Source organism: Sardina pilchardus, chromosome 18 (assembly GCF_963854185.1).
Source record: "Sardina pilchardus chromosome 18, fSarPil1.1, whole genome shotgun sequence".
Classification (NCBI taxonomy): domain Eukaryota; kingdom Metazoa; phylum Chordata; class Actinopteri; order Clupeiformes; family Clupeidae; genus Sardina; species Sardina pilchardus.
In genome coordinates this window covers 3,782,490-3,800,299 of record NC_085011.1, presented here as the reverse complement: position 1 = coordinate 3,800,299, position 17,810 = coordinate 3,782,490, and the positions used below count along the sequence as shown (strand labels likewise).

The 17,810-nt window shown below is 50.4% G+C and overlaps 1 protein-coding gene across 1 annotated transcript in view; it reads left to right on the top strand.

The window, feature by feature from the left end:
- LOC134064489 (sorbin and SH3 domain-containing protein 1) overlaps positions 1 to 17,810 on the top strand; it is a 69,458-nt gene that overhangs the window by 39,876 nt on the left and 11,772 nt on the right. The window contains exons 14-19 of the mRNA XM_062520415.1: positions 2,551 to 2,600; positions 6,846 to 7,027; positions 14,338 to 14,423; positions 15,025 to 15,192; positions 16,991 to 17,037; positions 17,346 to 17,460. Coding sequence (XP_062376399.1) covers positions 2,551 to 2,600; positions 6,846 to 7,027; positions 14,338 to 14,423; positions 15,025 to 15,192; positions 16,991 to 17,037; positions 17,346 to 17,460 — 648 coding nt within the window. The remainder of the gene's footprint in view (positions 1 to 2,550; positions 2,601 to 6,845; positions 7,028 to 14,337; positions 14,424 to 15,024; positions 15,193 to 16,990; positions 17,038 to 17,345; positions 17,461 to 17,810) is intronic.

The following is a 17,810-nucleotide window of genomic DNA, read 5'->3' as shown; positions in this document are numbered from 1 at the left end:
GAGTCTTCTTCCCCCCACCCGGCAACCCAGCGGAAAGGCATGCGACCGGCCTGCACTTCTAGTCTCCACTCCCACACAGACGACCACGCGGGAGGGGTGTGGTGTGGTGTGGTGTGGTGGGGTGGGGTGGGGTGCGGAGCAGGCGGGTGGAAAGAAAGAGGGGTCCAAGTGGTCGCATGTAGCCTTTCCCTCAAAGGAGCACGGGCAGCGGCCGCGCCGTCCCCGGGATTGTGCAATCGTATTTGCAAACAACAACAGCGTCCACGGCCACCGCTGCTGCCACCCCCTGCGGTATTTTTAACCCCCCGAGTGACGTCCGTGCGGCGAGAGGCAACAGAAACAGTGGCCTAAATTTAGCCGCCTGTAAACCATTGAAAAGGCAAGGGGGTGTGCTCCCCCAGCGAATGGCTCTCCCTGCGTCGGGAGTCCACTCGAGTTGCTACCTCGAAATAACCGCCTGCCCGGCCAATGGGCTCTCACTGCTTGTGACCGCGTGTGTAGCCATGTGAAACTTTCACGCACATATTGTTGTGTGTGTGTGTGTGTGTGTGTGTGTGAGTGTGTGTGTGTGAGTGTGTGTGTGTGAGTGTGTGTGTGTGTGTGTGTGTGTGTACAAAAGTGTGAGTGTGTACAAAAGTTTAGTCATGTGCTTTTCTGTGGGCTTGAAATGGCTTATATGTCTTCTGTTTATGTAGCTTATTTGTAGTGTGTGTGTGTGTGCACTATGTGTGTACGCGTGTGTGACTGCCCTACAAAGTCCAGTATCAGTAAAATGAAAAACCTCTATATCTCCAGTAAATGTTTCAGTAGAGCAATGAGATTTTAATAGATTGATCGGAGGATGGGACATTTTATTTTGATGTAAGAAAGTGAACAGATACTGCACTTTGGCTTTGTGTGTGTGTGTATATGTGTGTGTGTATGTATGTATGTGAAAGAGAAGGCTGCTAGTGTGCCTGTATATGTGTGTGTGTGTGTATATGTGTTTATGTATGTTTGTGAGAGAGCTTTGCTGATTGCATGCCTACTGTATGTGTGTATATATGTGTATGTATGTGAGAGAGACTGCTTGCATGCCTGTATATGTCTCTATATGTGTGTATGATTGTGAGAGAGACTGCTTGCATGCCTGTATATATGTGTGTAAATATGTGTACTGTATGTTTGTGAGAGAGAGGGGCTGCTTGTGTGCCTGTATGTGTGTGTTTATATGTGTGTATGTTTGTGAGAGAGAGTGGCTGCTTGCGTGCCTGTATATGTATGTATAGTATGTATGTGTATGTATGTGAAAGAGACTGCTTGCGTGCCTGTATATGTGTGTATATTTGTGAGACTGAGTGGCTGCTTGCGTGCCTGCATACTTGTGTGTATATATGTGTGTATATGTGTGTATGTTTGTGAGGGAGAGTTGCTGCTTGCGTGCCTGCATACGTGTATATGTGTGTATGTTTGTGAGGGAGAGTGGCTGCTTGCGTGCCTGCATATGTGTGTATATGTATGTATTTGTGTGTATGTTTGTGAAAGAGAGTGGCTGCTTGCCTGCCTGCATACATGTGTATATACTGTATGTGTGTGTATGTGTATATGTGTGTATGTTTGTGAGAGAGTGGCTGCTTGCATGCCTGCGTGTGTATATATGTGTGTATATGTGTATATGTGTGTTGTGAGAGAGAGTGGCTGCTTGCGTGCCTGTATATGTGTGTATATATGTGTGTATATGTGTGTGTATATGTGTGTGTATATGTGTGTGTATATGTGTGTTGTGAGAGAGAGTGGCTGCTTGCGTGCCTGTATGTGTGTGTATATGTGTGTGTATATGTGTGTTGTGAGAGAGAGTGGCTGCTTGCGTGCCTGTATATGTGTGTATATATGTGTGTATATGTGTGTGTATATGTGTGTGTATATGTGTGTGTATATGTGTGTTGTGAGAGAGAGTGGCTGCTTGCGTGCCTGTCCATGTAATTTGGCCTGCCTCCCTCACCAGCTGGTTAATTGTCCCTCGGTCTGGTCGGCGGGTAATGACTGGGACTCAATAGCAGACAAAAGAGAGAGCCTGTGTGAGCCAGAGACACCAGCTGATTGGTCGAGCCGCTGACAGCCCCCTCCCCTCACGCCCCCCTCTCTCTTCTCACAGACGCACGTCCCCCTTCTCCCCTCCTCCCTCTCCTCCCTCTTTCCTCTCCTCCTCCTCCTCCTCCTCCTCCTCCTGTGATTCCTCCCCTCCTCTTCTCTGTGCCGCTTGTTTTCTCTAACTTGCATGTGGTGCCAAAACACACGCTCACTCCCTCCATGTCAAGCTTCGTCCGGAGAGGCTAAGAGGCTACAAGCTAAAAGGACCCAGCGCTCCTAGAGGCTCACACACTCACACGCGCTCGCGCTCACACACACACACACGCACACACAGAGACGCAGAGGGGAGACAAGAGAAGAGCAGAAGAAACAGCAGCAGCCAACCAGCCCCAGCCACTTCTGAGCCGTGTGCGTTTCTAGCTGGAAGAGACCATCCCCGCTGGATTTTTATCAATGACTTCTTTGTTTGGTCTGTTGCAGAGTGCCCCTACTTTCACTCCCTTGGAGACACCTTCCGATCTACAGCAATAGTAAGTTCACCCCTCTTTTCTTTTCTTCTGTTCTCCCCCTTTTCACTGATCGTTTTGTTCCCCCATCTCTCTCTCTCTCTCTCTCTCTCTCTCTCTCTCTCTCTCTCTCTCTGAGTGCTGTGTAATGCTTGTGGGGTTTGTCTGTGCTTCTTAAGGTGCGTTTTTAGTCTCAGTGAAAGCGGCCAGGCGTTTTCTCCGTGAAACAGCCCGTTGAGTATTTTCCCCCCTTTTCAGAGGGAGAGGGGAGGGTGAGGGGGACCCCCGCTTCCTGAAGGGGCTCCTCTCAACAAATGCTAGCTATGGCAAAACAGTCTGCCTTCTATGTGCATCCACATGAGTCCACATGTGTGTGTGTGTGTGTGTGTGCATGTGTGTTTAGTACTGGGTAGTCCACATGTGTGTCTGTGTGTGTGGATATATGGTATATAACTGTGGGGGTTGTATGGGTATCAGTCGGCATGTGACTGTGTGGGGAGTCTGTGTGTGTGTGTGTGTGTGTGTGTGTGTGTGTGTGTGTGTGTGTGTGTGTGTGTGCATGTGTGTTTAGTACTGGGTAGTCCACATGTGTGTGTGTGTGTGTGTGTGTGTGTGTGTGCATGTGTGTTTAGTACTCGGTAGTCCACATGTGTGTGTGTGTGTGTGTGTGTGTGTGTGTGTGTGTTTATGTCATCATGTGTGTCTCTGAGGGTCAGGGAGAAGGTGGCGTGGCGGTAATGGAAATGAAAGGTAAGGGCTAGGCTGTGCTGGGCTGGGCTGGCATGCGCTGATATCTTCCATGCTCTGCCCATCTATCTGAAAATAAAACCTGGATGTCTTTCGTGGAACGATGGGACAGGCCAGCCCCCCCCCCCCCCCCCGCCCCCCCCCCTCCCCACGCTGCTCTCGCTGCCCAGTCCTGCTCTCAGCACCGCTCTCTATCTCCTCCAGCTCCTGCATATGCATGGAGGTGTGAAGATCATTAGTTTTACTGCGGAAACATTCCCTTCTCGGCCAGAGGGGTTGGGCTGGGGGGTGGAGGGGGGGGGTGGCTGGAGGGCTTTTTACTACTCTACTCTGGCAGACTAAACAGCTTCGGGCCCCTTGTTTACGTCTCTCTCCTACACATTTACATTTGGACTTTTTCCTCTTTCTTTTTCTGTTTCTGTTTGGATGAGATGCAAAGAACTCATGAAAGGCAGATTTTCTTCTTGTGGTCTTTACGGCTTAGAGTCCTTCCCAAAAAAAGTATTTTTTACTTTTTGGTCACTGACATTTTTTAGGAGGGGGGAGGAGAGGGGGTAAAAAACCCCTGCCATGGTCTTTCAGTGTTTTCCCCCCTGGATATTCCCCCTACTTTGTGTTGGGGGAGCGTTTGTATTGAGCCAGAGGGGGAATCAGGAATCAGAGATTAAGCTGATATGCAGATCCTGCAATTGGCTCCTGCAGCCCACACCTCCTCCTCCCGTCTCCTCAGTCTGATTTGGAGGGAAGAAGGAGAGGCTTGTTTGACATGGCTTCCCACTTAAGTAAGTCATACGTAAAGGAATCTGGTGTAGGGTTCGTGGGAGCTTGTTTGTGTGTGTGTGTGCGTGTGTGTGTGTGTGTGTGTGTGTGTGTGTGTGTGTGTGCCACTGCTAAGCACCCCCACTCCTCTGCTCCCCCTGACCTCCAAAAATGGATGAATGCTCATTTGTTAAATGAGCTGTTAGAGAGAGAGAGAGAGAGAGAGAGAGAGAGAGGGAGAGAGAGAGAGGGAGAGAGAGAGAGAGAGAGGGAAAGAGAGAGGGAGAGCTTCACTCTAAAACAGCATTTCAAAAATGCTAATGTCATAATCAAGTGACACCATTATTCAGTCACATTGCTCTGCTCATAAATTGTGTAACAATGTTGAAACTTAAGTAATGTGACCTTGCACAGGCAATGACCTAATGAATGATGAAAGAGTTTTATTCCCCCGGGGAAAAAAGTCGTGAAAATAGTCTTTTTTTTCCCTTCAGGGAACTCAGGACATTTGTTTGAAGAGGGAGGGGGTCTCAGTTTGTTGGTAGGAAGGATGTTTTGCTTTCAGGAGGAGTTCTATTGTTTTTGCTAGGCCATATGATTCGTTTTTTCCGGCAACATTCCAGAAGACCCTCTGTGTTTCAAAAAGTTGTCTGAACTGGGGCCAGTGGCCTCCCCCCTCCCCTCCCGCAATCTGCCTTTTAAAACAGTGCAGGACTCACCACAGTCCGTTTTGATGTGTTCATTGGTGAGTCAGCGGCACATTGAACCCTAAAAGGGTCGGCGGTCCGAGCGCTCCGAGCGCTCCGACAGGTGGGATGAATATTCCGCTCTCACTCACTTCTCCCATGCTGCTAATGCTGCTAGAATGCTCTCAGTTAGATAATACTGGAGAGAGATCGTTTCCAGTCGGCAAGGTGGGGGCGGGAGGGCTGTATTGTGGGGGGGTTCCAGAGGTTACGCAACTCCCCCTGCAGCCCCCCCCCCCCCCCCCCCCCTCGACTGAAGCGCTGGCGTCTATGTCGTGACGTGTTAATATGTCATAAGTGGCTTCTCCAGGGGATCGTCTGGGATGTTCCAAGGAGTTATGTCACTTATGCGGACTCATATGTAGGTGTTATCGGAATATTACCCCCCCCCCCCCACTCCCCCCACCCCCTCTCTCTTGCCTTCTTGCAAATACCCCCCACCCAATCACTCAGCACCCCAACCCACCTCCATTCACTTTGAAATAGACTTGGCCACTGAGAGTCCCCTTGCTGGACCTTATTCTGGACAGCACAACGCTGCCATTGTGGAAGCAGAGGAATGCAAGCTGTACAGAACATTTGTCTGGAATTACTTAAGGATGTGTCCTGCCATATCAAAAAAAAAGAAAAGTCAACGTTCCCTATAAAAGCCTTCAGGGCGCGGGGCGCTGAATTGGCTACTATGAAGGGAACAGATTTCTAGGAATTTGGGGATTTTCACGTTGGCCATTCACAAAACGGGAACGCGTCAAAATGGGAGGAGAAACGGCTTTGGTTTCTGTGGAGCACAACAACAAATCACGAGTTCTCACTTACCTTCGACACATGCACGGATGCACCCTTAAAGGCAATAAAAAATAAAATAAACCCGATTCATCAGATTTTTTTATGCCTGCGGAAAAGACGTGACAAATTGAAGATTGCAAACCAACAATCGCTCATTTCACAAGTCGCCGTAGCATGCATCACGTGTTGCGTGAGTTTTGATCATGTGAAATTCAGATTTAACAGGCAAAATGTGACTTTTATCCACATGAGTCAGTCCCAACAAGAACCCCCTTGTCTGTCCGCTATGATATTTCGGGGGCAAACATGCCATACGTGTCGGAAAAAAAACAGGACACAGTGGTCAGTCAGGAGCAGTGGACGATATCTACCGCTGTGAAAAAACACAGGTGCACCGCTCACAGGAGCTCCATATGGGAACACTTAATATTTTTAGACCTCTTCCAATGTGGCCCCTCAGGAATGCGCAGATAAGAGCTCTCACTGTGTGCTGTGTGCTGCAGCTGAGAGCTTCCCTATCAGCAGGCCTGCGCTGCCCTGCGCTGCGCTGGGAGAAATGAGCTAATTCATTTCCAGGACGTACGGCCGAGGACGACAGCCGATGAGAACAGATTCCTTTCCCCCGGGGTTGGAAGGGCAAAGGTCAAAGCCTGGGCTCGGTGTGTGTCTGTGGGGAAGCGTTGGCTCTCCAGTGCCACTTAAGTCGCTGGTCGCGTTTAAATGGGCAACTGGGAAATGAAAACAACATGTGACCGCTGGAATCAAAAAAAGAAATGTGGTGTTAATTAACACTGGAGCGAGTTATCCTCTGGCAGATTTTTATCCAAACAGATAAAAAAGTTCTTTGGTCTAATCAGGCTTATGGTTCTAAAGCAGCTTTTATTTAATGCAATGCTGATCTCTCTCCCTCTCTCTTTCTCTCACTGTCTTCCTCTCTTTCTTTCTCTCTCTCTCTCTCACCTCTCTATCTCTCTCCCTCTCTCTCTCCCTCCCTCTCTCACATACACACACATACACACACACATGCTTGCACTCACACACTCTCCCTGTCTTGCTCATTCTCACTCTTTCTCTCTCTCTCTCTCTCTCTCACACACACACACACTCTTCCTCTCTCTCTCACACACATACATACACACACCCTCCCTTTCTTGCTCCCTCCCTCTCTCCCTCCCTCTCTCCCTCACACACACACACACACACACTCTCTCTCTCTCCGTCTCTCCCTCAGCTCCTCCTGTAAGACAGGCCACGGCGGTGACGGCGAGAAGGACGGCGGGTCCAACGCCAGCGACCCGGCCGCTCCGGAATGCGACCGGCACATTTACAAGAGCGTCCTAGAGGGCGGCGACATCCCCCTGCAAGGTCTGAGGGCCCTCAACAAACGCCACCCCAGCTCGTCCTCCTCCAAAGGTGAGCCCCTCTGACCTACGCACCTGAGGTGCGTTCAAATTCGCAAACATAGGCAAACGTTCGTGATGAACATGTTTTCTTTGAACTGTTAAATTTGAACGATTTGGTGTTAACATTCCATTCTAACAGTAATTGCATTGTTGCGTTCGTCAAACTCACATCCAGTTCCACTGTATGTTCGCGGCGCACCACCTCCTCAGACTGTTTGCGATTGTTAGCAAACGTTCGCCAAAAACTCAAGGCTAACGGAATACTGTTGGCGAACGTTAGCAAACGTTCGCCTATGTTCGGTGAACTTGAACGCACCTCTGGCGCACCTGCTGACCTCATCGCCGTATCTCGGACGCGGTATCGGTCACCCTGCGGCAGCGCTGCTCCTGAGGGACCGAACGTCCAGCTCGTTTCGGGGTGTTTTCCGTGATTATGTTATTCCGTGATTATTCCGTTAGGTGACTAATAGTCCATTAGCGGCATTACGGGGGGCCTGATGAGCGCGGAACGCCAGGAACGCAGTCGCTCCGGTTTCCCAGCAGCGTTCCGGACTAATGGGGAAACTAGGAACTTTTCAATTTCACCCGCCACTAAAAATAAACCAGCAGCACGGCTCTAGCATCAGAGAGGGAGAGAGAGAGAGACAGAGAGAGAGAGAGAGAGAGAGAGAGAGAGAGAGAGAGAGAGAGAGAGAGAGAGAGAGTCTCATCCACGCGTTTCTCCATTTGCTCGTTGGCTTTGTTTTGTTTGGTGTGACTATCATGCAGAAGCCCCCCCCCACCCCCCACCCCCCATCCCTCATCTCATGCCATTTGAACACAGCCCATTAGAGAAGACAAAAAAACATGGCTGCTTCATCCCGATTTAGCCACCTGTCCTCCATTGCGAAATGAGGCTGCCTTTGGTTTCCCTTGCGGAAGCTAGGATTAGCTGGAGGTTAGCGGCGCTCGCGTCTGTCTGTCTGTCCGTCCGGCGGTCGCTCTGTCTGCCCGTCTGTGGCTAAAGTAGCGAGGCTTTAAAGGCTTTAGGCTGCGGCTCCATGGAGTATTCCAGGGGACAGAGGTGGAGAGACAGAGAGAGGGACGAGGGTGGGGGAGAGAGAGAGAGGGGGAGGGAGAGAGAGAGGGAGGGAGGGAGAGAGACAGAGGGAGGAAGGGAGGGAGGGAGGGAGAGACAGCGTTTAGGAGGAGGTCTAGATTTCATTGGGTGAACTTGGGTGCTGGCAGGGGTGAGATAAACAGGCAGGACAGCAACAACACACACACATACACTGCCACACACATGCACGCACCACACGCACGCGCGCACACACACACACACACACACACACACACACACACACACACACATACACATGAACATGCACACACACGCAGACGCACACGCACACGCACACGCACACGCACACGCACACGCACACGCACACACACACACACACACACACAGACATACACATACACATACACACACACACACACACACACACACACACACACACACACACACACACACATGCACACACATACACATACACACACACATACACACACACACACACACACACACACACACACACGCACACACACACACGCACACACGCATGCACACACACATACACACTCATGTGGCTGGTTAGGTATGAGGAAGTCAGCTGTCAGAGTGAGGTCAGAGAATGGAATGCCAGGACACACGACCCCTGCGAGGAGATGTGCTGACCCGCGGGGGGAGGGTCATCGCAGGAGTGCGGGGGGCCGAGGATGGACAGAGAGGGGTCTGGGGGAAGGAAAGGAGAGGTGCAGGCTCAAGTCGTTGAGTAGTTTGTCAGCAGTGGTGGGGAGGCAGGATAGATGACCCCCACAGCCTAATCCGGCAACAGAAAAGTGGACATTGAGCTCAGGCCCTGATAGTGGCAGACAAAAGGAAGTGGCCCTAGAGGCAGCCCTGGCGCTCAGCTGAGGAGACATTATTCTTCTGGCTCATTACGCCTCTCCTAATTATAGCCGGGGTCTGCTTTGGCCATTAGTGATATCTGCCCCACTTCTCTACGGCTCCTGCGTCTGGGCGGCTCCGACTCAGACCAGCTCACTTGTTTTCAGTGGGCCTCAGTGAGATAGATGAACCTGGCTGGAGAAATTCTTAAGGGGTCAGACAAAAGTCAGCGGCTATGAAAGTCCACTCGAGTTTAGTGTTACAAAGCGGCCAGATTTATATTGTGCTTATTGCAGGCACACACTGGACAGTGATTTAAAGTGGACTCAGCTTCATTATTTAACCGTGAACAAAGACATATTTTATGTTCTGTGGCCAATTGTTAGGAAATGCGTTAAACAGCACATCAGTTATGTTTCTTCTACCTCCAAACTAACGCTAAAGAATGCTGGGCACTGTCTGACGAGGAATGCAGAGAAAATAGTTTCAGTCTGTCATCATGAAGAGTTTGTATCTATTTTACAGACCTGGTAAAAACACACACAGAGAGAAAAAAAACTCAGCAAATGCCTAAGCCAGCTGTCTTACATTTCATAGTCATAGAGAGAGAGAGAGAGAGAGAGAGAGAGAGAGTGAGTGAGAGAGAGAGAGGGAGAGGGGGGAGGGAGAAGGAGAGTTACCTTTGTTTAACATTCTGTTACTCGCACAAGGTCTGAGGAAAGCCATTCAATAACCTCAGACAAAAACAAAGACAATTGAATATGGCCATGTTGCATCCCATACACAAGCTGTGCATGGTTGTTTTATTGGGTAGGATTGCAAATGGATGTGACTCAGCAGCTATTGTTGTTGTTGTTTGGGATGGTCTGTTGAGCCAGACAATGTCCAGCCTGACCAGCACTCTTTTCTGTCACTGTTGGCACATTGTGCTTCGTCTGTTTGTTTGTCAGCGACTGTCAGGCTAGTTGTTTTCCTGTCCAGTTAACCTTCGGCTGGCGTCCCCCTGGTCACTTTCATGGAGACGGACAGGTCCTGGGGACACGTTTCCTATCTCCGGCTCAGCGTTCATCACCGTGGCCTAGACAGGAAAGCGCGCGCCAAGGAGCCGACATTTAGACTTGTTTAGAGTCTCGCAGAAAGCAGAGGGGTGTGTGTGTGTGTGTGTGTGTGTGTGTGTGTGTGTGTGTGTGTGTGTGTGAGGGCCAGAACAAATGAGCAGAATCAAGCTATTTTTGGTTTTGTTGAGGAAACATTGGCATCGACTTGTACACACCACAGCATTTTTCATGCCAGCTTCTGTTTTCGTTGTGTCGTATTTTTCCATGGTGACGAAAGCAAAGACGTTTATTTGCAATGAACATGATGCAGAATATTTTAACGAGCAAGTTTGTTTAAAAGCACAAAATATTACCGTAGCGTTAATGTTATGACCTAAAAAAAATAATCCCATGAAGATTGGTCTGACCTCTGTGTGTTATTGTTGAACAACTGAAGTTCTTTACGTCTTCCCTGCTGCTTTCTTGGACCTGAGTACCTTGTTGCCCAAGTTGTGTACGTGTGACTTGTGATTGATGGAATGCCATGAGGATTTGTGGTGCTATGTGGAGTCTTTCTTTCTTATAGTTTAACATATCAAAAAATGGCTTAAAATAGTATCAGAATGTTAAGAAGCAGCCCTTTTGATGTCGTGTCAAAAATACCTAGGCTCCTTGTTCAGGTATCCACCGAAGTTGAACCACATGTTGCCGGCTGTGGTTTTGAACAGAATGCAAGTCAATTGGCTGAGCTGTGTGGCCGTGTTCAATACACCTGGAAGCCTACAGACCTCCACATAGCGCGTTTAATCCTCTGGCATCTTGTTTTTGTGATTTTTAGTATGTGCCAATGTGTTGCTGCCGCAATCTAATATCCTGTTTATTCTGTTGTCCTGCATGCTTGCCCGGCGGATTAAAAAGGTGGGAATGGCTATATAATTTCACCCTGCTCTTCTGTAAATAGTCGCTCGGTCCTTGCCAGTCATGCGTTAGGTCAACCCTGTAAGGGTAAGAAGCCCTTGTCCGCTGCCAAAGTCTGCATCCCTCAAATCCTCCCGTCCAAGTTTAAGCCCAGACTGCTGCCCCCTACTGGAGACAGCCAGGAGAGGACTGACCACAAGCCTCTCAGCCACGAGGGGTCACACAGGGTCGCCAACGGGTGCGTAGACGACGACGGCGACGAGGAGGAGCTGGAGGAGGAGGAGGAGGAAGAGGAGGTGTTCGGCGGCGCGAGCTCCGAGACGAAGCCGAACGGCGCGGCGGAGAGCCGCAGGAGCACGGCGGAGTTCTCGGCGCTCTACCGGAACATGCACCAGATCACCAGCCCCCACGGCAGCGTGCGCAGCCTGGCCTCGCTCTTCGAGAGGACGGGCGCGGCGGCGACAGGCGACGGCGGTGGCAGGGGCGAGGCGGGCAGCGTGTTCTCCTCCCGACACGGCGCCGTGTCGTACCGCGTGACGGAGTTCGAGCAGATCATCCAGCGCTCGGCCCCCTACGGCTCCGCCCCCTACAGCCCCGCCCCCTATAGCTCCGCCCCCGTGCGCTCCACCTCCCTGCCCACCCTCCACAGCGCCCGGAGCCCCGCCCACAGCCCCTCCCCCTCTTGCTACCTGGCCTCCGCGCTCTCCGCAGAGTCCCTGGCGGTGACGTCCGGCGAGCCCCCCCCGCTGCTGCTCCCGGCGGGCTGCCCGCTGCTCTCGGCGGCGTCCGGCTCCAAGGCGCACGAGGCGGACGAGGTGGATGACAACGACACGTCCTCGCTGTCCGACAGCGAGCCGGTGGAGGGCCTGTCGTGTTTCGAGCTCCGCAGCACGGCCAGAGCCGCCAGGGCCGCCGCCGCCGCTAGGGCAGCCGCCGGAGATGGGCCGGACTCGGACGACACGGAGGCGGACGTGGACTCGGACGCGGAGAGTGACTCCACGGGGAACGCCGCCACTAAGACCTCGTCCTCCTGCGATGAGCCGCCGGTGCCGGACGCTCTCCACCTCCCACAGCTGCGGCCAAACCACCACCACCACCACCACCATAACCACCACCCACAACAACAACAACAACAACAACAACAACAACAACAACAACACCACCAGCACCACCACCACCACCCTGACCCCCCTCTCCACCTCCACCTGAAGCCCAGCAAGTGCAAAGGCTCCTGCCCGGCCTCCTACACGCGTTTCACCACCATCCTGCGGCACGAGAGGCAGCAGGCGGGCAGCACCAGCAGCAGCGGCGGCGGTGGCGGTGGTGGTGGCGGTGGCGGTGGCGGTGGTAGTAGCAGTGGTCAGCCCAGTAAGCTGCTGTCGCCACTGGACAAGAGGCAGCACGCGCTGCCCGCCAACCTGCTGCTGATGGGCCCCGCGCCCTTCCGCCTGCGCCGCTCCCGCTCCCAGCAGGCCAAGCGCACGGGCGCGCTCTCCGCCACCCCGCTCGTCCCGCAGCGCCTGTCCTCCCTGGAGGTCGTCGATCGCCTCGGCAACGGGGAGGGCTCGCCCACGGAGGGCGCGGAGGGCAGCGGCGTCGGCGGCGCTGGCGAGCTCGGTAACGGGGAGAGCTCGGACGGCAACAGGAACCGCTTGGCGGCAGAGCCGTCTCACCGGCGAGGTGGCTATCTTCAGACGACGCGGGGACCGCCTGTGTCCCTCTGCCGTGCTCACAAACACACACACACACACACACACACACACACACATGCATGCACACACACACACACACACACACACACACACACACACACTCACACATACGTCACCGTGTTTGTGGTCACTCATTTTTATTTTCCTTCCTTGACCTTTTTCTTTGGTTCTTCTCGCCCTGGGTGACCTTGTGAGGCTCCCATCTGTTGTTTGGTGTGGCATGCGACGCTGTTTACTGTGTGTGTGTGTGTGTGTGTGTGTGTGTGTGTGTGTGTGCTGCTCCACACTGCAACCTCATGCCCTCATGAGCTCTGACCCTGCCCGTCTCCATTTCACCTCTGCGTTGTGCTCTATGTGTGTGTGTGTGTGTGTGTGTGTGTTGCCTGATTCACCTCTGCGTTGTGCTGTGTGTGTGTGTGTGTTGCCTGAGGCGCCGCCGTCGGCCCTGTCCCACCGTGTTCCGTTCTCCACGGTGGCTCCGCACGCTCTAGGTGTTCCGTTGCCATGGTGTGTGGTCCTCTGGTCCGTCGGGACGTTTCATCTCTCCACGTTTTGAAGTGTTTTGTTTGACATTTGTTAGTTCATCATCAGTCCTGACCTGCAGTGACAGTAGTCTGTTGAGCTCTTCAGTGCTAGAGTCAGCAATAGTCTGCGACTGTAACTAGATCTGCCAGTTTCCTCTCAATGTATAACACCGCCAACTATCCTTCAAATAGATTTATGAACTCTTCACGTTTTTTTTTAAATTCTGATTCTGTGTTTGGTTTAATACTTTGCCTTTTGATACCTTATAACTTGTTAATGTGACTGTTGTCCTGGATCTTAACACTTTTATTTACTGTAAAAATACAGGCGTTGCCACCACAGTCCTACTTTTGGTGTTATGTCGTATGTGTTCTGTTGGATGAGTACTGTACAGTTAGACTATATGCCAGTCACCTAATGTTAGATTGTGCAGTAGAAGTGTAGAAAGTTCCACATGGCATGTGTTTTTCTTCAACTGGCTTGGGTTGCTGCCTAAGTATTCATAGCACGTTGGAAGAATAATGTGGAATTTAGACATGTGTTGCAACACCTCAGTTGTTGATTGGCACTGCGCTGTGCTCATATATCAAATTGTTTTTTTTTTTCTCTTCATTCTTCATACTTGTGTGTGTCTCTCCTCCTCAGACACATCATGGCTTTCACTGACAGAGTCTTCTATCAATCATTATGTGACAGACTGAAGCGGCATGTCTCACCCTTTGGAGTCTTGAATAGTGAAATTCAACACATTCAAGCCATGAAGTGTCCATGTTTTGTGTTATTGCTCATTTCAGCGTGCTGGTTTCATCATTCACTTTCACAACCTTTGTGTCTTTGTAATGGAGAACATCTGTGTCTGATGTCTTCGAATGATTCCACATTCTATCTGTGTAGCTCGTTCAGTTGCTTAGCTTTTTGACTCCGAGCACCAAGCTCTATTAATCATTCTCTTATAAACCTGGAATCATGACAGGGCACAGTTCTGAATGTTAGTGTGTGTGTGTGTGTATGTGTATATACATGTATCCTTGTGTGTGTGTGTGTGTGTGTGGGTGTGTAGTTAGTCATGGAGCCTACTGTGTGAGTGCCTTCACGGTTTGGCAGTGTAGTAGTTCCCCGTGAAGTTTAATGGAAGCCTAAATGACAGTGATGAAGAACTCTTGCCGTTTTCTCCCCCCTCCCCCTCCCTCCGGCGCAGATTCGGAGTCGTCTCAGCCGGCGAGCAAGAACGACCTCCGGGACAGTCCTGACGAGGGAGCGCGGAGGAGATACGGAGACAAGGAGGTGAGGCGTCCACAGCTCCACCAACACTGGCTGTTGTCTGCCTTCCCGGCTCTGTCGTAAGCCTTATGTAACGAGTCAGGCTCCCCGCCCCATTTTAGGGCCCTGGGCACACGTTGCCCAAGGAGTATGGCTCGGTTTGGGAACCAGCCGATTGTTTCACAGAGAAATGAAAAATCCAGATAGCATGCTCTGAGAGAAAACTAAGGCTGATGTGTTGCTGAGTTAAGAGCACGGATGTAAGACTTTAAATGAACTGTTACTTTTTTAAAAGCTGTATCAGGATATTGCAATGAAACAATGATACATGGTAATTCTTAAACACCCAAATACTGCTCCTTTCTTTCTGCATATTTCTCTCTGCATTTCTTTCCTCCTTTTGTTCTTTCTCTCTTTCTTTGTATCTTCTCTCTCTCTCTCCAGCTGGTAATGTGGGCTGATATGCTCTTTATTAATGTTATGGTGGTATAGTATGTAACGGCTGTGCGTAAAAAGCTAAGTCTTTCATTCTCCCTGTTCTGTCCTTTCCTGTCTCCTTTCCCCTGTCTTTCTCGTCCCTGTCTTTTTGCTTGGGTGGTGGTGGGGGGTGGGGGGGGGTGTGCAGAAAATTCTTGAGGAGCAGAGGAGGTTGAAGCGTGAGCAGGAAGAGGCCGATATCGCGTCCCGGCGGCACGCAGCCATTGTGCTGACCCACCACCAGTTCATCACCAACGACCGATTCGGTGACCTGCTCACCATCAATAACTCAGAAAAGAGGAAATCCGGCCCTGAGGTCTGTGTGAGTGTTTCTCTCTATATCAGAGTGTGTGTGTGTGTGTGTGTGTGTGTGTGTGTGTGTGTGTGTGTGTGTGTGTGTGTGTGTGTGTGTGTGTGTGTGTGTGTGTGTGCGTGCGTCTGTGTGTGTGTGTGTGTGTGTGTGTGTGTGTGTGTATCTTTTGTGTCTGTTATTGTTTGTGTGTCTATTGTGTATGTATGAGATAGCTCCCATGCGTTTGTGTCAATCAGCACTGTTCACATGCAAAGACCAGCCAAACCTGCCCTTCACTCTACATCTGCGACATGGAATGTGGACGTGAGATCAGCTCAGTGTGAGCGTGTAGCATGAGGTCTTGACCCAGCAGTAATCCCTCAGAGTCCATGCGGGATCAGAGTAAACACCGCTCAATACGTTTGTGGCATTCCGTCAAAAAAAGCCTCTTCTGTATTTATAGGCCGAGAGTCGGCCATTCACACAACAGAATGCCAGGATGCTATGTTTACGGTTCACAGAGTCTGTTGCATTAATCATGCGTCCCCTCAGCCAGCTACTGCTGCTGCTGCTGCACCAGAACCATACAGGAACGGAAAAACTAAGACATGGACGCACGGACGAAAGCAAGACAGACAGAGAGATAGGGAGAGCGAGAGAGAGAGAGAGAGGGAGAGGGAGAGACAGAGAGAGAGAGAGAGAGAGAGAGGGGGCGTAGAAGCGACGCCTGGGACATCAGTCATCCGTAGAGTGCTGTCAGTATCAGATGTTTATGTGTGGGCCCCTACAGTAGCAGGGCCCCAGGCGGAGGTGAGTGCCGGGGGGGCACGGAGTCACATGTCCTCCATTCCTGCCATGGCTGGAATATTCTCAATGGATGTGTGCGACTCAAAGGGCAGCGCCCGCTACTGCCACCGCCGCCACCGCCGCCGCTGTGGTGAGCTCACGCGTTAAATGCGGCCGCGGAGACACGCGAGTGTGTGTGTGTGTGTGTGTGCGTGTGTGTGTGTCAGGGTCAGTCGAACACGGCAGCACATTAGCGGTGCGAACTTGATAATGAAATAATGCACCGGCGGCCATTTGCATTCCTGCCATTACTGGGCCGGCGTGGGCTTAAAAGGGCCCAGTGTAGTTCGGCCCATGTACTGTATGAAGCTGCACCTTATGAAGTTGATTAGACCATAGACATGGGATGCGATGGGACCACCCAGTATGTTCAAAATGGACAGCTTCAAAGGAAGCCTTTGAAATAGATAGCAGCTCGGTGTTTAAGAGTGTCCATAATGGTTTATTCCTTTTTAAACCTTCTAATGTATGTCAACTGGTGGTATATTGGCTGTGGTACAGAGCAGGACACAATTGTAAGCAGTGTTTATAGTTTATAGTCTATGGTATGGTTTAGAGGAGTCGGTGTCTGATGATCAAAGGGGAGTAGTATTAGAAGGGAGGCTGTAATCTAACAGGGAGTTAGATTGCTTTAATTCCTCTGGAAGTTGTCTTCTCTGTTGATATTATTTTTCCAAAAATATTCTTAAAAGAAGCAGATTCATCTGAATCATCAATCAGGGATGATTACAGAGACTTAGAATGCAATACATTAACAGCCTTTAATTCAGAAGATTAACATGTGCTGCTTTTGAATGGATTTACTGGAGTTAGCTGATCTGATCCCTCAAGCCTACTCCAGGCCATCTGAAGAAAATGGTCTTGTAGAAGATTTAAGATTCAGTCTGTACAAATGTTTGAGCTGGTTGACCACAGAACCATGAACGGATTCCATGTCCCTTTTGATTCTCAAACTGGTCCTTCTGACTCTCTGCAGAGAACTCCCGCCTTGGCCAAGTTTGACTTCAGAGCTGAAACACTAAAGTAAGTTAAACAATAATATATCACATTGTTGGAATAGCATTATATTAATGTGCATTGTATTCTATTATATTACAGGAATTCATCATCAAATCAGATACTTGTATTATATTACAGCATCTATTTTTGTCACTGATGATTTTTCATCGGTAGCTTTTTTATTGCAATATCAGCTTAAACAGGACTGCTATGTACTCACAGTGAAATGGAATTCCTTTGCTGTTTGGTTAAGATATTCGAACATGCATTACCTTGTTTGAGGGTTTTATTCTATCTCACTCTCTCTCTCTCGCTCTCTCCTTTGGCCACAGGGAGCTCCCGTTTCAGAAAGGCGACATTGTGTACATCTACCGACAGGTGGATCAGAACTGGTATGAGGGAGAGCACCATGGTCGAGTTGGCATCTTTCCCAGGAGCTATGTGGAGGTAAAACAGTCTCTCTCTCTCTCTCTCCCTCTCCCTCTCTCTCTCTCTCTCTCTCTTTTACTCTCTCTCTTTTTATCTCTCCCTGTCACTCTCTCTCTCTCTCTCTCTCTCTCTCGCTCTCTCTCTCCCTGTCTCTCTCTCTCTCTCTCCTAAAAGTTTCGCTTGGTCACCCACAGCTTATCAGAATATACAGACAGACACACCAGGAATGATTCCATAGGGCTCAGCGGGTGACATGATGTGAAAAGTACTTATCAGTAGATACACATTGGCAGCTCCTCTTCCTACTGAAAATGACCATTCCTTCCTGTAGTTATCAGGAGTGAAAAGGCTGGGCTGTAGAGATAGAG